The 26,335-nt window shown below is 37.0% G+C and overlaps 2 protein-coding genes and 1 long non-coding RNA gene across 5 annotated transcripts in view; 1 reads left to right on the top strand and 2 right to left on the bottom strand.

Moving 5' to 3' along the window:
- Positions 1-15,723, bottom strand: part of ckba (creatine kinase, brain a) — a 33,928-nt gene extending 18,205 nt beyond the window's left edge. For 2 of the 3 annotated variants that reach the window (XM_083539304.1, XM_083539303.1), the window contains exons 1-4: positions 15,579-15,723; positions 14,722-14,926; positions 786-940; positions 37-169 (exon numbers count right to left, since the gene is read on the bottom strand). In XM_083539304.1, the coding sequence (XP_083395430.1) occupies positions 37-169; positions 786-940; positions 14,722-14,914 (481 nt within the window). In that variant the 5' untranslated portion in view covers positions 14,915-14,926; positions 15,579-15,723. Of the gene's footprint in view, positions 1-36; positions 170-785; positions 941-10,992; positions 11,314-11,426; positions 11,617-11,725; positions 11,850-12,179; positions 12,352-12,897; positions 13,031-13,689; positions 13,845-14,721; positions 14,927-15,578 lie in introns of those variants that run through there. The other variant, XM_083539302.1, reaches the window with a different exon arrangement.
- Positions 1,141-3,983, bottom strand: LOC310724892. Its single transcript, XR_014533194.1, has 3 exons — positions 3,790-3,983; positions 3,240-3,318; positions 1,141-1,356 (listed from the first exon to the last, which is right to left on the bottom strand). It is a non-coding gene; the product is annotated as an uncharacterized lncRNA (long non-coding RNA).
- Positions 15,724-15,771: 48 nt separating the features above from the next.
- Positions 15,772-25,535, top strand: trmt61a (tRNA methyltransferase 61A). The gene is made up of 4 exons (XM_083539315.1): positions 15,772-16,081; positions 18,646-18,993; positions 21,731-21,997; positions 24,794-25,535. Exons 2-4 carry the CDS (start codon positions 18,663-18,665, stop codon positions 25,117-25,119), a joined length of 924 nt encoding a protein of 307 aa, XP_083395441.1. The 5' UTR covers positions 15,772-16,081; positions 18,646-18,662; the 3' UTR covers positions 25,120-25,535.
- The last annotated feature ends 800 nt before the right edge of the window (positions 25,536-26,335 follow it).

Genomic DNA, 26,335 nt, shown 5'->3' with positions numbered 1-26,335 from the left:
TAAATAAACAATATTTAAATAACCGAGAAACTTTACCTTCCACTGAGAGTTTTTCGACTGCTCTTCTCTCACCACGACTGCAGTGTGGTGGCAGGCAAAAGCCACGGATGCTCCTGCCTGTTCGCACACGAGAACTCAGCACATAGTTGGGATCCAGATCATCCCCACCCTTTAGTAAAAATTGTTAACAAGTGAATAGAAGCATAAATCAAAAGGTAAAGTCTTTAAATCAAGAGAGCACTATTGATGGGAGGATCGGATCGTGAAGTAATTCTTTGAATCTCTTTCATCAAAATAAACAAATCTTTTTTGAGTCAATTAGATCATTTTGTTCCTTTGATCAGAAATAAATTAAAATTTAAAATGTTCAATAAGCAGATCCCCCAACATGTCTACATACAAGAACTTTAACTATACAAATTATGATAACAGAATGAGTAGCTCATCCCCCATATCTTCTTCTCTATGTGGTTAGTTCTTTTGTCATGTGACTACCATAATTATTGTAACAATAATGTCAAGATTCAAACAAAAAAAAAATCTGATCTATTGCATTGTGTAGCATCTATAGGAGTCAAATGATAAAAGAAAGAACGAGTCGGACCATAGGACTCATAAAATTAACTACTTCATTCTGTTTCCTGTACATAATAAATGGAGATTTTTTAATGCTTTGCTCATGCATGTTCTTCTGAGTCACATTAAGACTTGTTCAAAATGAACAAATCGTTCATGAACTATTGTAAACCTTGCAGTAGCTGGCACATTACAAGTCATAACAGTACCTTGAGGTTGGCTGGGTTCAGATCAGTTTTGTGTTTATCAGTGGGTTTGTATCCACCATGACGGTCCTGAATGATGGGGTCTAGCAGCTCCTTAAACACCTCGTAGGTCTCCTCATCTCCCGCCACACAGCCCACAGTCATAATGAAGGGGTGACCTAGAATGCAGACATGGCAAGTCAGCTTTACATGCAAATAGACAAGTGTCAATAAAGAAACTAGAGTACACAAGGGTTAACATGCAATACATTATTTGGGACAAAAAATTTTTTTTCTTGAACTAATTTAAGCTTTCACTGCAAAAGACTTGTTTTTTCAGTCCTGAACTCTGTTTTTTATTTTATTGCAAGATCAGCATATTTATTCTAGTCTGAGTGTTCTTTTACCAGGATTATCTACACCAGTCTGAATGACTTTATCTATGGTGAAACCGCTGGAAGTGGAACGCCCACGAAGCTTCTTGTACATTTCCAAAGTAAGAACTTTAGACATATGGTTGTTGTGCTGGCTGAGGTCTGGGTACTCATCTTCAGCAGAGAATTCCTCAATGGCAGGAGTGGCCATTTGTTGATTGCTACACAAACACAAAACATTAACATAGATCTGTGATTTGTGAACATTTTCTTTTACATGAACAATACTTTAATGCTTTTGGAGAGCAATGAGAAAAGGCAAGGTCAAAGAGCGGAGCCCATTTGTGTTTCCACACAAACCGAAAAATACAATTGTCCAAAAAGAACTTGGTTTTGTTGAATTAAATGCACATTAATAGAATATAGCCTATTGTTTATTTTTCAAAAATTTGTTCAGTTTGGCTACATAGACTAAAAAAGAAATCCCACAAAAGCAGCGAGAAACAGTGGGCTAAATGAACATCAGAGATTAAGTCTTAAACATAAACGTTTCAAGAAGAAATATAAAAATAAATGCGAAATAAAAACCCAGAAGGTATATAATGTGTGAGGTGTTTGGTTTCCTGCCCATGTACACTAGAGATGGAAAATCCAAATCCGTTTACCTTTTAAATCACTCAGTGAACGGATCCTTAAGTCACTTGCCCCAGTGGGATTCTGCCTGCCTTTGCCATGGAATTTCACTAGAGGGAACTCACCGAATCATTACAATTCACTGAATCATTACAATTCACCGAATTCGTGGGCTCATGAATTTTACTCAAGGCCCTCAGATAAATCGCTAAATCCCATGGTTTGGGACACGTATAGAGCCCACGAAACATGGTCACTTGTGTTTCTGACTATGCAAGAAGTTTCCTAAAAACTCAGTCAGTTTCATGCTACAATTACTTGCTAACAACAACTAAGAACAACTAAACAGTGTCGTTTACAACTTCTATCTATATATGTTGGTGTTAATAGCAAGATAATCAAGGACTCGAGTGATCCGAGTAAATGTAGAGATGTATTCTTGAATCTTGAGTTATTTAATCTGGATGAATTCGGATTCACGCATCTCTAATGGACACTCAAAGTCATTAACGAAGCCAAAGAGCAACAATTAATTTGTAAATATTAAAGTTACTTAAAACGAGGGCTGCAACAACTAACCGATAAATTTGATGATAATAATCATTAATGAAATTTGTTGTCAACGAATGCTGTTATCGATATGTTGGGCTACTAAAGTTATGTGTTAGCGTGAGGGCAAGATAACAGCAGCTAAATCTAAACACTAAATCTAAAAGCAGCAAATAACAGCAGCAGTAAATGATCACCTTTTTAATCACTGTTGTGGTTTGGAGCGAATGCTTATGCATTTGTACACCGATGTTATTTTGCTGCATTTGTCTGCTACAACAGTAAAAAAGTTATTTGTTTTCAAACATGATTTACTGCGGCTTTACTACATTCAAATGCTTGTTTTCAATGTTTGTATATTTAATTTATGCATATATCATTTCATTTCTATACAAAATTAAATAAATTAGAATATTTATTTATACAAATTTATAAGAATATAAGAATATAAGAATATTTATTTATACAAATTTACTCATGCTGGGTAATTTATAATCTGAATAATTGATTATAAAAATAATTGTTAGTTGCAGCCCTGCTTTATAGTCATGAATGCACAAAATCTTTAAAATATACTGGAGAAAGCATTGACGCAGAGCTTTCAGAACTGTGAATCTGGTACAGTATGTGAGTCAGAGTGATCGAGATACACTTTCTGTGAAGTTAGTCAGGTTGGAAAAAATATAACTTCACGGAAAACAATGCATAGTTTAATCATGTGGGTCATTTGGACTGTTATCTATATTTACTTTGCAGAATAAAAATTACAGTTCAACATGTGAATTCTTCTGAGAAGAAAGCAAAGAAACATTAGTTGCTAACTCGCTCGCTCGTTGCTAAATCACCGCTACAGTGACCAAGGCCAATTTTTACAATACAATGACAGTTTTTGTATAGTGTTTTGTATATTGTATATACTTACACGTTGCCCATTTTCAGTGTTGTTTAAGTCTTCACTCGAAGGAGTCGGTTTAGCAGTAAGTCTTTTACAGAGAGTGAACCTGTGGAGATTCAATAATGAAGAAAAAAATAATAATAATAAAAATAAATAAATAAATAAATAAATAAATAAATATATATATATATATATATATATATATATATATATATATATATATATATATATATATATATATATATATATATATAAAATGATTGACTATTACAATAAAGTAAACAATAACAAATGCGTTGCGATGATTCTGTGCATGTTTAGACCTAAGTTTAGGAACCTCGTTAGGACCTAAAGCATTTCTGATGGCGCTGTTTTTAAGATTTGTAAATATAAAAATCTAAAAACAGCGCCATCAGCAATGCTTTAAGGGTCCAGTAATTACACGTTATTAATAACGATCATTAAAGTGATTATTATATTATTATAAAGATCTGATAAAGGTTAATGTGTAATTACTGGACCCCTTAAATCAGACATTGAGGGCACCAACTTTTCACTCTGAACATTAATCGTGTACCTGAAGTACTGTATCCAGAAGTGTATTATGATCCGGTTAAGATCGAGTGTCTATTCGAGAGTAGCGATAAAGAATTTACGGAGTGTGAATTCCAACAAGTTCCTTCCTTAGTAGAAACGCTGGAATGAGTTTTTCATACAACGTGGACGACGTTTATCGGGTTGGAGCGTCACACGCTGCTTAAAGCGTCCTCTATTCGGGCCGTTGCTATGGTAACCTGGGGGGTTATTAGTGCGCGTTGCATTAGGCGGTAAGACTATACTATGTATGTATGTCTATTCTAATAATAAATCACATTTTGGAAGCGAAGTGAAATTTAAGGTTATAAATGATGTACTACAACTTTAAATAAGATCTGGAGATCATACCTTAAGAACAGTGATTTGGAAACGAGGAAAATAACAGTCTATGATGGCGAGAGGATGAGATGAGATGAGATGAGATGAGATGAGATGAGATGAGATGAGATGAGATGAGATGGAAGTGTGAGTGTTTAATTGCTCCATCTGGTCACGAATAAACAAGAAGGTGCCTGTAATTAAATTCTAGTTAACGTGTCGTATTTTTTCTAATTGATATAAAATTGTAATTCATCACGTGTTGTTGGTTTTAGATAAAAGTAGATATCCTCGAGCTGCTCACTTCACTGCTGCAATCTAAGCGTCATGTTGTGTTTTTCGGAAATCTAACCACGTTATTTTTCCGACAGCAAGTGAGTTCCTGGTCTGAGAGCATGTAACCACCAAACAACAGAGTAGCAGTTTTAATTTTGGTATTTAAAATCGCAAGAATAAATACAGTTTCTCAATATCGTTGTAATGGTCTATATAGACTTGATTCAACTTTATTGTCGTTGCACAAGTAACGGTACAAGGCAATGAAATATAGTTAGCATTTAACCAGAAGTGCATTTGTAGCAGTGTAAAATATTTACATATGTACAGGTTGGTAAGGCTATGATATACAACAAAACAAGCACATATATGCCAAAGTGTTTTATACAGCCAGAAGTTTGGATTGTTGAGTGAAAATTGTTTTGTGGCATATATGTGCTTGTTTTTTTTCTACACAATTAAACATTTGAATGAACATCTTCTGAGAGGGCTGATTCCATACTTTTTGCCAGGGGATGTAGATATAAATAGTGGCAGATGAATGAATAGTATAAATGAATAAATGAATAATATGAACATAAATAAACAGTACACAGAAAGGTGCGTGTATACAACGAGTACAGTGGTATCAATGCGGTTAAAACAGTCGGCATCTTGAAAATACACGGTTAAGCAGCCGCACTTTTCTTTGTTTTGCGCGTCTAATCGTACACTTACGGTATGGGTGGTAGGAGCAGTCAAAATACATCAAAATCAGAGCATTTGAATCACCATATTCAAACACTCATAAATCTTTTTTTTTTTTTAGGTTTGCTCAATCTTTCAAATATTTCTTATTTAGAGTCTCCCTGTCTATTATATTCTTATTTCAAATTTCAACTCATTTTACTGTGGAGTTTTTGAGAAAATTGAAGGCAAACTTACTCCAAACCTCACTGCATTTTCAATCATGTTCCACATTCAAACACTCATAAAACATTTTTCTTTATAGGTTTGCTCAATCTTTTAAATTATTCTTATTTACAGTGTCCCTGTCTATTACTCTATTAATTTTAAATTAATTTTACTCTGGAGATTTTGAGAAAAGTGAAGGCAAAATCCGTTGAATGTGGAACAAGATTGAAAATGCACTGAGATTTGTAAAAAAAAAATGTGTGTCATTTTGTTTTTTGTCTTTTTATAACGGAAACGCCTTTATGAAGCGTCTTTACATCTATTTTGACTGCTCCCACCACTGTTATGCAGTGTCCCAGCCAACATTTTCATGTGGGCCCCATGTGGGTTTTTGATGGGCTGTCACTTGGGTCCTACATGGGCAACCCAAATGGGACCCAGCAAAATTTGTCCATCTGCTCCACATGGGCCCCATGTATGTTAGCCCAGAGGGGCCACTGATGGGTCCATGGTGGGCTCTAGTGGGACCCTTATAGGTGCTCTTTATATGGGCTCATTTGGGTCCCAAATAGGTGTTAAGAATGGGGCCAAAGTGGGCTACAAAAAGGACCCTTATGGGGCCCACATGACTCAATCATGGGTCAACCCACAAATGGCCCCTTTATGGGGTTGTTGTGGGACCACAGTGGGTGAGATTTGGGTCCCATTTATTAATTTTATCATTGATTTCTGTGGGTGAACTTAATGTGTTACTATGGAAAATCCACTGACAAACCATTTCAAACCTCAGTTACAATGTAAAACTGTGCCTGACCAAACAAAGAACTAATATTAGTTGATTTTATGTGCTGCTCTTTGTTTAAATGGTTGAGTATTTGAACTATGAAAAATAATTGACTTCATCTCAGAATGTGTAAATCACATTTAATTCAAATTAATTCAAGTAAACAAGAAACAGAAATAACAGATTTACTGAGTAAAATAGTTCACTGGTGGGTCTATGCAGATTCCTCAGCTGCACACCTACAAAACAGTAAATAAATAGAAGACAGAAAAGGGAATTTAGTACATTTTAAAATACTACCATTCACAGCAGCATCTAAAAAACATGCATTAATATAATTAAGAAATATCCTAGAATCTCATCAGTGATTTGTTCCCACCTCTGCCTCGCACAGTAATAACTCATGCCAGGGGACCAGGAATCCAAAACTTATGAACTGTAACAATTAAAATATCAACCTTGTGTCTGAACTTGACTCTTAAACAAATATTTGGCCATTGCCAAAAGCTAGGGATTAGAACAATGATTCTGATCAGCTGAAAGATGTCACACCTAGGATCACGGTGGCCCAGAAAGTTCAACGCACTGCAACTGAAGAAAACATATGCAAATAGATAAAACACCAGCAAATTAAGAAAACATCATCAGTTAAACAACATGTGCTGCAAATCCTCACAACGCAACTAAATACAGAAACGTCCTGCAAATAACCAATTAATTTGCACTGCAAATAGCACAGACCACAAAATAAATGTTTCATGGGGACCCCAACAAGTGACGACCCCGGGACTGCTTGTTCAGTGTCTATTCATCAGTGGTGTTCTTGATGATCTGAAAGGGGAGTTTTTTGTTTATTTTAACATCCTGATCATGATTTCTTGGCTTTGCATAATAATAACGTTTTACAGTTAATTGTGTATTTCATCAGATAATTTAGGATAATAATATGCAAAAGGCCAAGGAATCATAAAAAAACAATGATAAAATAAACAAACAACTCACCTTTCAGGTCATCGACAACACCACTGACGAATAGACATTGAACAATAAGCAGTCCTGGGTTTGTCACTCGTTGTGGTCCCCTTGAAACATTTATTGTGTGATCTGTGCTATTTGGTTGTGTTGTAAAGATTTGCAGTGTGTTTCTGTACTTGGTTGCATTGTGGGGGTTTGCAGCACATGTGTTGTCAAACTGATAACGTGTTTTTTTAATTTGCTGTTGTTTTTTTCTATTTGCATGTGTTTTCTTAAGTGGCAGCATGTTGAGCTCTCTCAGCCACTGTATAGGATGCCTTGAGGATCAGTAATTTATAAGATTTTTTTTTATTTCAAGGTGAAGTATTCCCTTAATTGAACAGAGGCAAAAACAATGATTGGGATAAAATATTATTAATTGTGCAGCCCTAGCTATAAGTTATATGACTTACACTTCCAGTTCTCTGTGCATTTGTAAACCATTTCAGAGCGCTGTCTCCAGCTCTTTCTTACTGACAGTTTTCAGCAATGGGTTCTGCTTCAGGCTACCTGTAAAGCAAAAAAATTAATATAAAGTAGAGCATGCTACCACATCAAACAGGGCATAACCCATTATTTGTATGTATAAAGCATGCAAGTTACATGAGCATAAGAAAGTCACAATAATAAGCACCTTCTAATCCCCCATTTGCCCAAACTGTTAACTGATCTGAGTAAATGATGTTAAAATTACACAATACTATGAAAAAGTGAAATCCATCAATATGGTGAATTTCAGGCTTTGTTGTGATTAATGTTTAGAATAATTAGTGGGGAAATTTAACACAGATCGATTATTAAATTCGTACTGGTTCACTTTGGACCGTGAATATGAACTGACCGCTGTAACATTAGTTTAAGCTACTTACTTATAACGATGTTTTGTCTTCATAAAGCCTTAACGCAGCAAGTGTTCGACTCGACTTAATGAGGAGTCTGACTGACTTTCTGAACGGAGCAAAATTACGTTTATTATCTTTAACGTAATTATAATGTATAATATTTTTTATTCATGTTCAGAAATTATATAAATATGGACTTTTTATTATCACCTCTACCTATTTCACCTAAATCACATTAAAATAATGTTAAGTATTGACAAGTATCTCCTCAGAGCTTTTCTCTGTGTATTGTATATACACATGGTAGTGAAAGAGTAAGAGTGGTCCACAGTGCTTTTACTGTTTCACCCTCCTGTTATCATGAGGACACTATATGGAGAAAACACGGGTGAAAATAGTTTGAAAAGTTGTTATTTCCACATTGTAGTGGACAATTTCCTAGTTATCTGCAAATCGTTAAGAATGTTCAGTTTTCCACAGGTGTTTATCTCTGAGGTAAACCAGTTCACTCTCCACACTTACCTTGATTTGTGGTAATTAAAGTTACCAGAAATCTTTCAGAAGTATACAATAAATAAAAGCAACAGTAAAGTGTGAATAATTTAAAACAAAACCTAATTTGTTACTGTGATAGAGATGTCAGGTTATCCAGGTCAGGTCAGGTGCTCCAGTGTAGTGAGTGATGACCGTTTCTTCAGAATGAGAAGGCGGGAGACACAGGAGCCAATGGGAGACTCTGTTTTTTTGTTTTAACTAAAGGTCATACTATGTTATTGTTAATATATATAATTTCTGTTAATCTATTTGTTTTATAAAACACGCAAAAAACAATAATTGAATTCATCATCAACTGAATGATAGAATCTGAATTTCTTTTGACAAATATAACTAAATATAGCCCAAATGTGGCCCATACAGGACCCTTGAATTAACAAAATGGTCAACCTAACTGGGGCCCACAACCCTGACTAAGCTGGGGCCCACATTCAGCCCATCAAAGTGCCCACTCTGACCCCATGCCCATGAGATGCCCATATAACCCAGATAAAACCTATGTGGGACCCACATGGACATGCTGGCTTGGGTATGATCTTCAGTTCTGTGGGTCCTGGTTGGGGTCACATGATAATGAGGTTTTCAGGTTGATGGTTCTACCGGGGTGCCAAATTCAGCTGGGAAAAAGCAGTTTCTGAACCTGCTTGTCTAGTTCCAGAGGGTACTCGAGTCTATAGGCAGAGTGAGAGAAGTCCTTTATGATATAAGCTTTCCTTACAGTGTTTTCTGTTAATGTTAACAAACAGTCTTTGGGAGTGAAGTTCCCACAATGTGTTTGGGCACCTTCTGCAGCGTTTCCAATCTGGCACAGAGCAGTTTCCATACAAGACTGTAATACAGCTTGTCAGGATGCTTTCTGTGGTGCAACATTAGAAGTTCACAGGGATGCCAGGAGAGGTTTTTAGAGATGTGGGTCCCAAGGAAATTTGAAGCTGGTGACATGGTCTACTACTACTCCATTGTTATGGATGGATGTGTGTGTGCGCCACCTTTCTCCTACCTAAAGTCTACGATGGGCTCATTTGTCTTCTTGGTGTTAAGCAGCAGGTTGTTGTCAGTGCACCATGTGTGGGATAATAAATTGTATGTCCGAAAAGGCTTACATAACAATTAGACAAATTACACATCAATCCAAAATCATGAACAATACATATTACAATAAAATATCTGGAAAATAAAATAGAAAAAAAAGAGGGGAAAAAAGTGTAAAAATACAATTAAAACAATATTCAAATAAATAAAATATTAGCAGAATTAAAAACTACTGTGTGCATGTTCTTTATATTAAAATTAAATTATAGAAATATCTCCACACACAGATACTATAAGCGCTCAGGCTGTTTGTACACAGATTATATAAAATTTATTTTTAGTTCCTTAAGTAACTTATCTACAAAGGCCTTTATGATGCAAATGCAGACAGCAACATTCACTCTGGTTATAAGCAAAATAATGTAAAAAAAAAATGTCCAGAAAATTTTTTTTTACCCAAGTATTTTTCCATAACATTGTTTTTCTTTCTCTTACTTCTTTGTGTTTGTGTGGTGTTTTTCTTTCCAACTGTTTGCTGGAGCAACTTGTAGTCTGAATGGATCTAATTAATGGCTCCAGAGCACGCACATACCCTCTAAGTACTCTGCAACCACCTCACTAGCTGGATTGTTCAACTTTGTGGTATTCTCGTTCTGAATGATTCTTGAGTAATGCTGAAAGAGAGGGCAGAGAAGAGTCTCTCGCATGCTTTGAATGGGTTGTGATTGTGTTCACTACTAGCCTCAATATATTGGATAATAATGTGCTTCTATTCTGCTTTGATGTTTAATCAGTTCTTACAGTACAAACCCTTCTGCTAAAAATAAGTATCTAAATTTTATCAAATTTTCCTTCTTGATCACTCAGAGCCCTTTGCCCTTCTCCTCTTACCATGATTGTGAATTCAGCTCTACATTTAAATACCACCTGGGGAACCAAACCTTGACTGCATTGCAACAAAAGCTATGGTGATGGAACATGTGATTGTAACTTTATTCTAGTCTGCTATATTCTTTTCATTTGCACTATATGGCTAAAACATTGTTTGCTATTGTGTGGTTACAACGTTGTGGCAACAATTTAAAGAAGGTTCACATATGGATGTGAGGAGCTGCCCACATACTTTGACAAATTGTGAAAGGTTGACTGGCTCCTTGTCGTATTAGATGGTCAAATGTTGCCTTTGTGGAGCATGCTTTACATATCTGGCTTTTCTTCTGGTTTACTCCATGATGTTTGATGTTTAAGTGAACTAACCAAATTTAAAAAAGTTATTTAGAATATTTATTTTTACACTGTATTGAAAAGGGCAGAACAATGTTTTGGTTGTGTTAAGGGGAGCCTAAAATCAGTATTCAAGTTAAAATATAGAATTGTGTTTGATTTTAAAACAATTCCAGAGAACACAGTAGGTGCATTATTTGAGGCTTTCACAGCTATTCATATTTAAGAGAAGATAAGACATGTGAACTGGTAGAATGTTTAATTCTCATCACCATATTACAGGAGTCTTAAATAAAATACATTTTTACTTCATCTCAGGAGTGGGCTGTGGTTGGGGGATGAAAAGGACCATCTTGGATGAGTGAGGTAGAAGCCAGTTGCTAGATTTACTTTTGAGCAGGTATGAGGTCATCAATAGATTGACCCTTCTCCAGTTTCTTCTCCATCTCGATCAACAGCTTGACACCATCTACCACCATCTGAACAAGTTCCACCTCAGAGAAGCCCAGCCGGTCAGCATTAGAGATGTCAAACACACCCCCCACTGCAGCAGTGTCCACACCACCTGTCATGTTGAACACATTTGTCTTAGTGCCAGAGCCATCAGCCTCCTGTTCACTACAATAGCCTACAGAGGGCACCACTGGGTGCTTCAGACATTCTGTCACATTTTCTTACCTGTTCCACGCTTCTGCAGGCGTAACCTCTTCAGTGCCTCCTCAAACTTTTTGTGCTTACTCAGATGGGGAAGTTTGACGTGCACACCTGCACGCAGCCCTGTACCCAGGTTGGATGGGCAGGTGAGGACGTAGCCCAAATGCTCATTCCACATGAATGAATGGCCCTTGTTTTTGAACAGCTCCTCAATCTGAAAGGGTACAAGTCAGTAAGCAGCAGTTATTTACAGGAACGTTTACTAGACTCAATTACTCCTTAACTACTTTAACTGTATGGAATTTCACTCTTGAATTGATTACTTTGGTGAGGCCTGTGCAGAAACGGTTAAACACTTCCTTCATGTTGCCACCTTTCTGCATGGAGATGACACGCAAGTGATCCTCCTCATTCACCCACACAAGGAATGTCTTGTTGTCATTGTGCCTGAAAAACATTAAACGTGATCAGTAAATGGAATAATAAATAAAAGTTGTATTACATGCAAATAGCATTTTGTGGCACACTGATTATGCAAAGAATTAACTCACTAGTCTAAACTGTACATACTCAAGCTTATGACTAACAGATGCACAAGTTAACAATTTAGGTTCTCTTTTTTTTCCCAAGAAACTTTTAAACTGCTACCACACATGGTCATATTCTTCAGTTTATATATAAAGTGGAGGCAGATATGTTTATAAAAACATGCTTTGTGTGTTTGTTTTGACAATACTACCTTCAGATGTGATAGCAACTCAGCCTAAATGCACTTACCATATACCCCTGGCATCTGGCCAATCACGAGCCATTCCAGAGGCCAACAGCAGGGGTGAAACAGGCTTGTCAAACAGGAAGTGGTCATCAATCAGCTGCTGCTGTTCTTCTTCAGTCATATTTTTTAGCGCATAATATTTCCCTTTCAGATCTCCACCCAGGGCACCTAAAGCTACAAAAAGAATAGAGCCAAATCATATGAAATTAGAAGAATTGCAAAATAAATAATTCAACCAAAGACCTCTGCAATCACAAGTTCAAATAAATAAAGCAAATGCAATTAGTAACCTCTGTGGTAGTAATAAATCAGATTAGATATTGCTTGTTGTGGCAGTTTTGAAAATAAGATGTTTGAACAGACCCAGATGAATTAGATTTCCCACTTAAATTGTGTCTTGCCCATGAAAGTGTTTCATATATACTAATTCTTTAAGTGGCAACTTCAGATAGCCATTATCAATAGAATGAGTGAAGTAAAACTCTAAAATGCACTTTGATTAATTCCACTATTTCACTATTTCTAACCCTAAAATTCTTACCAATTTGTGATGACTGCTTAAAAAGGTTATCTAATCATCTTTACACCCCCATACCCTAATGTACAAGCAAGTTCGCACCATACAAATTAGTTTTATAGTTATTCAAACTGAAACTAGATCAAAAACTAATTACTCAAGACCTCCACTAGATGGAGCTATACTGTGCAGTAAAACTTTACCTTCCACTGAGAGTTTTTCGACTGCTCTTCTCTCACCACGACTGCAGTGTGGTGGCAGGCAAAAGCCACGGATGCTCCTGCCTGTTCGCACACGAGAACTCAGCACATAGTTGGGATCCAGATCATCCCCACCCTTTTTAAAAAAAATTAAAAATAAATAAATAAAAAATAAAAAAAATAGTTAAGTGAATAGAAGCATAAATCAAAAGGTAAAGTCTTTAAATAAAGAGGGCACTAGTGATGGGAGCAGCAGATCATTTTAGTGACTTGGTTCTTTGAATCTCATTCATCAAAATCAATTGGATCATTTTGTTCCTTTAATTTGAAATAAATGTTTAATTTTCGATAAGCTACATACACACTTTGACTACAGTTCCTATAATGGCAATGCAGCTATGGACAAAAAAACAAAAAAAACAATGAGCGGCTCATCTCGTATCTTCTGGTCCATCCCATTAGTTCTTCTCACATAACTCCCATAATGGTTGTATTATGAATCTTGACATTGTTGCAAATTATATACACAAAATGCTTTTGCATTGTGGTGCATCTATGGGAGTCAATTTTTGTTGTTTTTAAGTGAAGGACTTGTGCAATGAACTACAAAATCTGTTTCCTGTACATAACCTAAGGAGATTTTGGAATGCTTTGCTCATGCACATTCCAAAGAAAATGAACAGATCACAGAGAATTCATGTTCTTCCTAAAACATTAAATACTTGTTCAAATGATCGAGCCATCACTAGCGTGCACACACTGCAGTAGCTGGCACATTACAAGTCATAGAAGTACCTTGAGGTTGGCTGGGTTCAGATCAGTTTTGTGTTTATCAGTGGGTTTGTATCCACCATGACGGTCCTGAATGATGGGGTCTAGCAGCTCCTTAAACACCTCGTAGGTCTCTTCATCTCCCGCCACACAGCCCACAGTCATAATGAAGGGGTGACCTAGAATGCACACATGGCAAGTCAGCTTTACATGCAAATAAACAAGTGTCAATAAAGAAACAAGAGTACACAAGGGTTAACATGCAATACATTTGCGACTAAATCTTTTTTTTGATCTAATTTAAGCTTTCACTGCAAAAGACTTGACTAGAGTTTTTTCAGTCCTGAACTTGATTCAAATCTTATTGCAAGAACAGAATATTTATTCTAGTCTGAGTGTTCTTTTACCAGGATTATCTACACCAGTCTGAATGACTTTATCTATGGTGAAACCGCTGGAAGTGGAACGCCCACGAAGCTTCTTGTACATTTCCAAAGTAGGAACTTTAGACATATGGTTGTTGTGCTGGCTGAGGTCTGGGTACTCATCTTCAGCAGAGAATTCCTCAATGGCAGGAGTGGCCATTGTTTTATTGCTACACAAAACAGACTCCTATTTATTGACTTTAGCAATACTAATGATTTTGGAAAGCAAAAAAAAGGCCTTTCCTCACTTTAATTTAGCAAGGTGTTTTATAGTATATGATGGATTTATACTGTTATTCTGTTCTACAAATTATACAACAGCATCGATTTGTATTTACCACCTAAAGCTAGTTTGTATAATCCTGGATCAAGTTCTAAAACTCTGCAGTGTCCCTAATGCCACCAGGATAATCAGGTTACTGTAACACCGGTTTAGATTTGACAACGCAGGAAACTGGTTTCCATAATCAGGAACTTCCCCCATCACAACGCACCCAATCTAACCATGAAGAGCTGGAGGTCATCCTGGGCTCTTATGGAGAGTTTTGAGCTTTCGTTTAGTGCGTTGTGATGCTTTGGAGCAGATGGTTTCGGCTTTGTGTTCGGGTTAAAGACTTTTAAGCAGCTTTACCTGGGTTATCGACTCCAGTCTGAATCACATCATCCAGCGTGAAGCCACTCGGTGTGCTTTTGCTGCGCAGGCGCTCATACAGAGCAGAAGTGAGCACTTTGGCCATGTGGTTGTTGTGCTTGGTCAGGTCGGGATACTCTGCTTCACAAGAGTACTTCATCTTCAGCTGGTTGTGTGTATTTCCAAAAGGCATGACAGAAGGTCCCTAAATGCGCAGAAGAGCGGAGCCCATATAAAAACTAGTTAGCGTTTCCACACAAACGGAAAAATACAATTGTTCAAACATAATAGCCGACCACTTGCCGCTGTAAATATTAAATGCAAAATACGAGAATATAGTGATTTGTTAACTCAATTTTGCCCACAATCCAAAAAAAAAAAAGAAATCCAATGAAAGCAGTGAGATACGGTGAGAAATGAACACAGAGCAAGTGCCTCTTACCAAGCAAAGGCAACATGAACCCTGTAGGAGCTACAGGCACGCAAAAAAAATTAATGAATACCTGCACGATTATTAATGAATGTGTGTAGTGTTAAAACAAGTTCAATGTAAAGCTTAGGGTGGGAGAACGAGGGTGGGGGGGAAAAAATTGAGTATTTCCGCATAAAAAGAAACAAACCAAACAAGGCATTGTAACTACACATCCGAGTCTCAGTCGCGCATGGAAAATCTCTTCTCAAAGAATACAACAGTGTCCAGCAAAAACCAAGACCTTCATGTTGCAATGGAAAGAGTAAAGAGCTTGGTGCACTCAGTCTGATCTCAGAATTATCATGTGGACTTGCAAGATAGGGTTACCCGTTTCTGTTATAAAAATAAATAAATAACGAAAATACAATAAAATACATAAGCTTACCTGTGGATAACTACTGAAAGAGAACGTATTTGAGCACAAATCTCTCTCTCTCGTTTCCCCCGTCTGTACTGTGTGCTGCACGGCTCTACTCCAGCTGAAGTTCGCGATTGCGCGTTTATTATATAGTGTGCAAGAGCGGCTCCTATTGGTTAATATTTGTAATCCATTCATTGGACTAGAAAAATGTGAGCCTGAGGACGCAGCTTTTAGTGTTTAGCGGCAGCAATAAACCTTTACGTCTTTATGACTGTACGGTGTATTTAAATATGTATTGTATTCTATTAATACAGATAGTAGTCGGCATTGTGATTTAAACTTCAATCATCAGAAACTGCTTTATTTGCAACTATATAGTGCTTAACAGAAGAAGGTCACAAAACCCGTCAGCTCTCATTACGTCATCTGTGTGCGACACGATATTAGTAATACAGTGTTGCTTCACCAACACGTGTGTAGACCGAGTTTGCTGACACACAACATAAACCTTAACCTTTTCAATAACGGTAAGTGTTTTTGACAGGATTCTTGTTTACCTGTTTTATAAAAGTTGTAATTGTTATGTAAATCTTGTCTTTACTAATGTAAATCTGATACTACTGTTCGCTAACGTGGCTAGCGAAGATACAGAAGGCAGTAAATGATGCTCTAGTTAGCTGAGGCTACATGCTGTGGAAAAAGAAAATGTGCATATTTATGTATGTTTTACACATGACTGCAGCTGGCATGAAGTAACTGTGTCTCCAAGTTACACAGACCAGACCAGAGCTTCCAGTAATACATCTATCAGCTCTGCAGCGTTCTCTTAGTCAAGCCATCGTTTCTGTTTTGTCCAATTGGGTGTTAGTATAACGCACGTTAGTTAGCTTACTTTTTTAGCCGAGATTTTATTTATGTAAAATGTGAGATTTATTAATGTTAAACCATTTCATTAGTTCTAGGTATTCTGGTTAGCTGGTCAGCTGTACCTTATTTACCCTCGCCCGTTTTCTGCACTATACACACTATATTGACAAGCGTATTTACTCATCCATCCAAATCATTGAATTCAGGTGTTCCAATCACTTCAATGGCAACAGGTGTATAAAATCAAGCACCTGCGCATGTAAACCGCTTCTACAAATATTTGTGAAAGAATGTGTTCTCAGGAGCTCGAGTGAATTCCAGCATGGTACGGTGATGGGATGCCACCTGTGCTACAAGTCCAGTTGTGAAATTTTTTCTCTACTAAATATTCCACAGTCAACTGTTAGTGGTATAATAACAAAGTGTAAGCGATTGGGAACAACAGCAACTCGGCCACGAAGTGTTAGAGCACGGAAAATCACAGAGCGGGTCAGCGGATGCTGAGACATAGTGCACAGAGGTCACCAACTTTCTGCAGAGTCAATAGCTACAGACCTCCAAACTTTGTGTGGCCTTCAGATTAGCTAAAGAACAGAGAGTGGGAATGGTTTCTATGGTCAGCTGCATCCAACAGCTGCATCCAAGCCTTACATCACCAAATGCAATGCAAAGCATTGAATGCAGAAGTGTAAAGCACGCAGCCACCTGACTCTAGAACAGTGGAGACGTGTTCTCTGGAGTGAAGATTTATTTTTCACTGTCTGAAAATCCGATAGACTAGTCTGGTTTTGGCGGTTGCCAGGAAAACCGTACTTGTCTGACTGCATTGTGCCAAGTGTAAAGTTTGGTGGAGGAGGGGATTATGATGTGGGGTTGTTTTTCGGGAGTTGGGTTCGGCCCATGTAGTTTCAGTGAAAGAAACTGTTAATGCGTCAGTTTACCAAGACATTTTGTGAGAACAGTTTGAGGACTCGTACCTGTTCCAACATGACTGTGCGCCAGTGCACAAAGCAAGGTCTATAAAGACATGAATAAGTTAGTTTGGTGTAGAAGAACTTGACTGGGCTGCACAGAGTCCTGACCTCAAACCCGATAGAACACCTTTGGGATGAATTAGAGCAGAGACTGCGATCCAGGCCTTCTCGTCCAACATCAGTGTCTGAACTCACAAATGTGCTTCTGGAAGAATGACATTACATTAACACACTCCTAAACCTTGTGGAAAGCCTTCCCAGAAGTGTTGAAGCTGTTATAGCTGCAAAGGGTGGGCCAACATCATATTAAACCCCATGGATTAAGAATCGGATGTTACTCAAGTTCATTTGGATTTGAAGGCAGACGAGCGAATACTTTTGGAAATATTGTATGTAATGTGTCCCCATGTCTAGCAGATTTAAAATTACAATACAGATAGTCTAAAATGTAAAAACCATGTAACTGTTGATCAATTGGCTTTACATTGTAGCCAGGTAGCATCAATTAATTCATAAATATGTACATGTACTTACAATTAATTAATTTATAGCCAATTATAAAAAAAAAAACCTTCATCCGATTTAAAATACTGGAGAATGCATTGATGCAGAGCTCTCAGGATCATAAACCTGGTACCGTATGTGAGTCAGAGTGAACGATGTTTAGCTTTCTGTAAAGTTAGTCGGGTTGAAGAATAAATACCATGCCTAGTTTTATCATGGATTTATTCAAGGTTCAACATTTGAATTCTGAGAAAAATACCACAAAATATTAGTTGTTAGCCACATGAATATAGTTGAGCTTGTGCAGTTTGCTGCAGATGCGTTTTGCTAGCTGAGGCTAATGCGCTCTCTGAACATCCAATCAAAGGATGTGAAAATTGTCGACATTACAATTTGATCGCTTTAAGCAACAGCTTCAAGCAGCATGAATTATATGTTGCAAGAGCCCACAGGTGCTGATTCTGAAGGCTGACAGCAGACAGATAGCTTTGATTTTGGTAACACGTGATATGACGGCTTAGATCTGATTGAATAGAAACTCCAATATATTCAGAGGAATGCTATGATATAAGGAGAATAGACTATTACGAATAATTTCAACATATTCATGGACAAAAATATTTTTAAGTGATTACTCTTGGTCTATAAATAAACAGATTAACTTTTGTCTAGCCTTGTGGATGATTATGGTTATTGTTATGTCCAGAACTCTCCAACAACCACAACCTTTTTCTACTATATTGCAGCTAATAACAACTTTCCCATGAGTTTTGTGGAGTACTCGGACCTTATTCAAGAAGGAGATGTGGTCATCATCTTTCTTGGACATGATTCTATGATGCCCATCAAAGTGGAGTCTGGTGCTCAAACACAGACCCGCTATGGAGCCATTCGCCATTCCACTGATTTAATCGGTCGAAGGTTTGGCTCTAAAGTAACATGCAGTAAGGGTGGATGGGTGTATGTACTGCATCCCACTCCAGAGCTATGGACTGTGAATTTGCCCCACAGAACCCAGATCCTTTACACAACAGACATCGCCAACATCACCCTGATGCTGGACCTCAAACCCGGCTCTGTTGTGTGTGAATCAGGTGAGACAGCTGAGGCTGAACTCAAGTTATTATTTATTTTTATAAGAATTACAAATTAAAGTGTATGCAAATGTAATCCTTTATTAAACACATGCTTTTATTTAGATTTTTTGTCCCTCAAATCCCCAAAAGTTATTTCTGTTCATTCGACTTATTGGGCTAAAAGCCCATTTAGTGAATGTTTATATGGCAAGGAAAAATAAATCTAATGTCAATGTCTAATACAATGTCACTGTTTTTACAGTACTAAATTCTACCATGCGAGTAATGTTAAGCTTGTTAAATCGCTGTTCATTCTGGTGTAGGCTTACTAGGTAGTATATGTTTTGCATTTTTTTCACAACTTGCTATTTTTTGTTTTGCAGTTTTCTTTAGTTTTTAGATGTATGAGAATTGTAATGCAAGTTTATGTCTTGAGCATGCATTTAAAAAATTCAAGTGTGAGTCAAAATGTCTGCACAGTCATTTTAGGTACAGTGAGTTTGGTGCATGTTCAAATAGTTGCCTTATGTGTGATAAATTAAACTAACTTTACTGAAAGTGACTTTGTGATTGAATTGAGTAACCTTGCACTACTTATCAAGGGTTATGCAGATTTAGGAATGTGTGCTTTAAGAAGAAAGAAGGTCACCTTGTGACTCAGTGTTTCAGTGTGCATTGATTGACAGATGTTATATAACCATAAAGGTTCCATGAAATGACGGCTTAGACTTTGATTTGGTGTTTATTAAAATGTATGTGTAGAGCTTATTTTACATGCATCATTGTTTTTGTTATTGCTAAGCAGTGTTGATGACTTTCTGTAAATTTTACTTTTATAAACAAAAGTTTATGCATTTAGAAAGCTAATGTGCCTCCACATTAAAAGCATCAAATCTGTCAGTTTCTAACCAGTTTAATGTTGATGTGGCATGTCTGCTTGCACATCCCACCCTTCCCTTTAAAACCTATTATTTCTACTAAAAAGTTTGTCAACGTACAGAACCAGTCCACACCCCTTATATTTTTTATGGCCCTGGTATAATACAAGGATTTACGTCATAGTGACACCTTTCTTTAGGCACTCCTTCTTTAGTTCCTTTTGTAGTTTATTTGAAAAAAGCTCTATGACGCAACTGCAGACTGCAACATTTACTCTGGTTATAAGCAAAAGCATTTTATAACTTTTTTTTTTTATTTATTTTGTCTGGAAATGATTATTCTTCCTAGTATTTTTCCATAACATTTTGCATCTCTTTTTATGTTTATGTTCTGTTTTTCCTTCTCTGACTTCTTTTTGTGCTTGCGTGGTGTTTTTCTTTCCATCTGTTTGCTTATTCACTAAGTGGGAGCAACTTGTAGTCTGAATGGATCTATTTAATGGCTCCAGAGCACATGCAGTACTCTGCAGCCACCTCACTAGCTGGATTGTTCAACTTTGTGGTATTCTCGTTCTGAATGATTCTTAAATAATGCTGAAATGAAGGGCAGCGCAGAGTCTCTCGTGCTCTTTGAATGGGTTCTGTGATTGTGTTTACTACTAGCATCAATATATTGCATAATGTGCTTCTATTCTGCTTTGATGTTTAGTCCGTTCTTACAGTACAAACCCTTCTGCTAAACATAAGTATCTAATAATTTGATCAAATTTTCCTTCTTGATCACTCTGATCCCTTTGCCCTTCTCCTCTTCTTACCATGATTGTGAATTCAGCTCTCCTCTTACATTTAAATACCACCCTGTGAACCAGACATTGACTGCATTGTTGTTGGAAAACAAAAGCTATGGTGATGGAACCCTGTGGACAGAAGGAGTTGGCATGTACAGTGCCTCTGTCTATCTGTGCTTGTGTGTAAATATGTAGGTGTAAACTTGCATGTGTTTGTAACTTTATTCTTATCTGCTATATTCTCTTAATTTGCACTATATGGCTAAAACATTGTTTGCTGTTACAATAACCTGTGGTATTCTGGAAAGGCTTTTCACAAAATGTAGATGTGTGGCTGTGGTGATTTTTACTCATTCAGCCTCAAGAGTAATAGTGAGGTCAGTGATGTTGGGCAAAGAGGCCTGATCATCATTCCAATTTATCCCAATGTGTTTAGTGGGATTTGTGCAGCACTGAAGTTCTTCCAGTCCAAACGTGGCAAACCATGTCTTCATGGAGCTCACATGGTAGATGACCATTAGTGAAGAGAATTGTGCTACAGAACATAAATACATTTTAGTGAGTTGTGTGGTTACAACATTGTGGCAACAATTTAAGGAAGGTTCACATATGGATGTGATCAGCTGCCGACATACTTTTGGACAAATTGTGAAAGTTAACTGCCTTCTTGTTGTATTAGATGGTCAGATGATGCCTTTGTGGAGCATGGTTTACATATCTGTATTTTCTTCTGGTTTACTTCATGATCTTTGTTAGGTGAACTGACCAAATTTATATGTAAATTCAGAATTCGTTTGTTTGTTTGTTTTTTACAATGAGTGCATGTTTTTAAGCATAGGACAATATGAAAAAAATCCAGCAAAAAGCCTGGTATTTGAAGAGCCTTGTCTAATTGAGATCAGAAATGCACATGGCATACACTGGCCTCTTCAGTTTTATTTCACTGCCTGTGCTTAACATAATGTATTGGAAAATCTCTTGTCTTGCCTTACTGGCCTTAATGTCTTCTGTTTGACACCGGTAAGTGTATGTACATGTCTAAATGTTTTTTCTTTTTCTTTTCTTTTTTTGCATGTAAATGTGAGACAGGTACTGGGAGTGGCTCACTGTCCCATGCCATTCTTCGCACCATCGCACCCAATGGCCACCTGCACACGGTTGAATTTCATGCCCAGCGGGCAGAAAAGGCTGCACAAGAGTTCACAGATCACAAGGTGGGCCATCTAGTGACTGTCCGAAACCAGGATGTGTGTAAAGATGGCTTTGGAGTTGTGGGTGTAGCCGATGCAGTATTTCTGGACATCCCATCACCGTGGGAGGCCATTATACATGCCAAGAAAGCATTCAAACGCAGGGGTGAGTATTAGTTGCTGTGTACCATTGTTTTTGAAAGGCATGCAGGTAAAAGCTAGGATTATGCCCACACAAAAGATCACAAATATAAAAAAGGTCACTGATATTGTCCGAAGAAGTAATTGACAATTTCCACTGTTTAATTGGAGAAAATGGTGTCTGTGTCCAATAAACCAGATGTATGATTCTCTGGTTTTCCTGCCCCATGCTACATGCTTCTGTTAAGGGTTTTAAGTGTTCTTATGTGTCTAAATGCATTGCTATTTTTGTCCTCCTGCTGAGGAAGTACTGTCTGGTAACAGTCATTTGTCGGTGAATCATTTATTCATAACTGTATGGAAATTCATCCATGTTGGAATAACACTTGTTTCTGAGTTTAGACTAAAGCTCACATGCATACAACAAAACAACTATATCTGGCTACACAGTTCAGACAGGAACAAGTCTAATGCTATTATTTATGTTGTATCTGGTTAAGCTTTTGTGTATCTTTATGTTCTAACTTTGTATGAGTTTCCAAATTTTATGTGCTCATCACTGTTATGGCAATACAGCGGAATACATAGGAAGAAACCATCTGAGAAAACATCACGTCTCTCCCGTCTAGCAATGCACTCCTGCTAATGTTTTTATCTTGTTTTTTTTGCCTGTCTTTCTTGATTGTTAAAAATACTGTTTGTATAGGCAATGTTTTGTGTTATGCACAGTTAAATTTTATTACTGTACTCTGTGTTGTATGTTGGTGACTTTGGCCAAACAGCTGAAGCATGCAGGCGTGTTCCTTCAGATGAATGACTTTATGTTCAGCAAACAAGCCTGGACTAGTCAGTAGCTCATCTGCGTTATACTGCATTTTATTATTCGAGGCTTCATTGTACTTTTGAACTAAGTGAATAAGGGTATACATTTCAGCTTAACATTGTCTTCAAACATAATGTTCTTTTATTTTGCCAAGCAGAATGGCTTATGTCTGCATTATAGTAAATGAAATTTCATTTATTGAAAGACCCTTTCATACATTTAAAAGTTATTACATCAAAAGTTTATTCATTTAACCACAAAGTTCTGCAAATTTCCTTTGGGTTATTAAGATCACTGGTTCTCATTGTTTAGGGACTAAAACATATAAATTTGTTTTATGTTTGTTGTGTTAGTCTTTGTTTAAATGCTTGCATGCAGTTATGTCAAAATAATCTGTCTCTATCTTTAAATCTCTCTGTTGTTCTCATCCACTCACACTCTTGTACACATTCACAAACGCACACTGGCGAGCTTTTGTCCATAAAGGGAGCGGTTTCAAGACTACAGAGAGGCTAGGCTGTGTGAATGAGATTCCTTACAGAGAGAGCTACAGTATATGTTCAGAGACCTTCTAATATCACTCTGCTATGAATTCTTCTTATTGAGTAATGCTGAGCAGTGTGCATGGTGCAGGTTATCATATGCAAAGTGGTTGACTGAGTTTTGTGTGGCCTCAGGTCACATTTACAAAAAAGATGCATGTAAGGAGGTACTGGATATCAGACCCCTGCTGTTTAAAATCTTACTGTGATTTTCTCTCTACATCCTTCTCTTTCTGTATAATTCCTGTCATCGTTTGGCTCATGGCCTACTTGTATTTAGTGCTTGGAGAGCATGGAGGACTCCCACGCTGCCATGACTTTCCTCTCTCTGAGGCTGCTGTTGCCAAGAAACCACGAGTGTGTGTTTATGCCTTGGTTTGCAGCAAATGGCCTTATTTGTCTGTGGAACATTTCGGGCAGACTTGGATTCTCTTTCTGTGCATCTCTCTCTGTTTAGTTTCTTTATTACTTTATTTTTCAAATCCAAACTATTTAGTTTTTGACTTTATCCATAAAGTCTTTCAGCAAACTAAAGCTCTCCCTGCCACACAATCGGTTGAGTAACATGTAGAATATTCGCCACATGTACACACACACATTCCCTTTGGATGAGTTTCTGTGTCCAGGCTACTAAGGACATAATGCCTTATTGCACTGAAAAAGTGCCCATATATATATATATATATATATATATATATATATGAGAGAGAGAGAGAGAATATAATATATAAAATACACACATGCGCACACATATATACACATTTACCCAATTGGTCTAAATAGAAGAGATGGGAAATTATTGTTTTTTTTCTTTTGCTCCATGTTTTTTTATTTGCATTTCACACATGGTTTGAAGAGCAGTTTTGGCATCTTAAAATGTTTGATGACTGGTAGTGATGTGGAATTTTTTGCATGATGTGTTTTTATTTTGTTCTGTCTAAATATAATCCTTTTCCTTTGTTGTTCATATGGTTTTGCAAATGTCTCATCTGCACATAGCCTTGGAGACACACCTTTTGGGGTCTGTTTAGAATTGTCTCTAGCTGAGACAGTGTAATGAGAGTGCAACTCATTTTGGAAGAGATAACTTACAAGTCAAGAAGGTTTTTTTAATAGAAGGCATGTAAAAATGTTACAGTTAAAGGGATAATTTATGCTTAAGATTTTTATCTTTATATATATATATATATATATATATATATATATATATATATATATATATATTTTTTTTTTTTTTTTTTTTTTTTAAGATATATGAAGTTTATCTCATCAGAGGCATTGCCTTTGCAACTGGATAACTGGTCAATGCGATATTGAGTAGCATCAGTGAGTGTGTTCAGATATTAATTTAAATACAAAGTCTGGTATAGATTAGATGTAGATGTGGTGTTTTTGGGTCTCAAAGATTTCTTTGAGATTATAATGCAGACTCCATTTGTCTTTTCTTTCTGTGCAGGGGGACGTTTGTGCTCATTCTCACCATGTATCGAGCAGGTCCAGAGGACATGTGAGTCTCTGCTGGATCATGGCTTTGAGGAGATCTGTACTCTGGAGGTTCTGCAAAGGGTACACGATGTCCGCTCTGTCACTCTTACCTTACCAGACTTTGGCCCAGAGGAGGGCGGAACAGTTACCAAGCTAACATCTGATCCTGCTCCAGTGGAAGTTCCACCTACAGCAAATCCTAGCTATTCTTCAGTGACCTGCAAGACTACCACACCGCCTAGAGAGATGGCTGGACACACGGGTTACCTCACCTTTGCTACCAAACCACGGGTATAGAATATACCTGCTAGATAGCTGCTTTTACTAAGCAGCTTCTAAATATTCAAGTTATAATAGTCTTTCATGCTACAATGAGACTAATAAAATGATCTATTTTATAATATTTTTTCCTTCAGTCTCCTCTAAAGGAGGTAAATTACAGGGGTAAGGTTAACTGCTTGAAGCACGAACGAGACTTTAGCTCTGTGCTCCTATTATTTCCTTTATTACAGTCTCTCATAGTTAATGTGAACATAGGTTGTGTTAAGTTAAAAGATGGACTAATAACTTGTTTATTAAGGTTTACTGCCCTTTGTATAATAACCATCTTTAATTTCGTTCAAAGTATGACTGTGCATTTGAATATTGTTTTTTGTTTTTTTTTGTTACAATAAATTTTAAATGAGAGGAATTATATTCTTCCCACTCTTGTATTGATTTTGCTTTTTCTTTTTCTACTGTGCATGACTGGGCATGCTGCAGAGGCTTCTATTATGTACATCGTTTTTCAAATATGCTGCTTATCTGACTATATAAAAATGCAATACTTATGATTTGTTTTTAAGCAATAACAAAATACCTAGAATTGAGAATTTAGAGTAATCACTCACAATCTGTTTATTGAAACTAAATTTCTGGTTGATTAAGTTCTCACGGGTAAGGGATATTTACATTCTAGTAAATGTTGCACATTTACCACAGTATTGGAGCTGTTATATCTTTTTATAAACTGGAAGTGGTGTTCCCCTTACCTTTCCCCCAAGCCCAGTTGCCTATGCGATTTGGAGGATTTATAAATTGTCAGCGAGGTCGGATACCATAAAAGGTAGTGCTCCCACTCTGCGCTCGTATTGAACACAGATGTGTTGACAGATGCATACTGAGATCAGACTGTATTCAATTATGCTTATGCATACATTATGATTTCAGCTATATATATTTTTTTATCTTCAGTTTTCTAAATGTTATTTCCTCTGCCACTGATTTTCATTGAATTTTACCTATATACAGGTTGAAACTGTTCTGTTTTCCAGTATGATTCATGCTCTGTATGAGGAGTACTAACTCATTTTGCATTATATATTTAAAGAAGTTTGGAAATTATGCAGTGCTTTTCATAGGTTGCATGAGGGGGAAAAAGACCGTTGCCTATATATGGCATGTGTGACAGGGTGGGTAAATAAGGGTATGGTGAGCTGCTGATGTAACAGTGGGATTGGCATGTGTTATTTTA

This window comes from Silurus aristotelis (genome assembly GCF_946808225.1).
Source record: "Silurus aristotelis genome assembly, chromosome: 4".
NCBI lineage: Eukaryota > Metazoa > Chordata > Actinopteri > Siluriformes > Siluridae > Silurus > Silurus aristotelis.
This window is presented reverse-complemented; position numbering and strand designations above follow the sequence as displayed.

Bases quoted from the DNA above. Each gene is read 5' to 3' on its own strand.
- trmt61a (XM_083539315.1), top strand. From the start codon at position 18,663: ATGAGTTTTGTGGAGTACTCGGACCTTATTCAAGAAGGAGATGTGGTC. The intron at 18,994-21,730 runs GTGAGACAGCTG...AATGTGAGACAG, and splicing joins CTCTGTTGTGTGTGAATCAG to GTACTGGGAGTGGCTCACTG. The intron at 21,998-24,793 runs GTGAGTATTAGT...CTTTCTGTGCAG, and splicing joins GAAAGCATTCAAACGCAGGG to GGGGACGTTTGTGCTCATTC.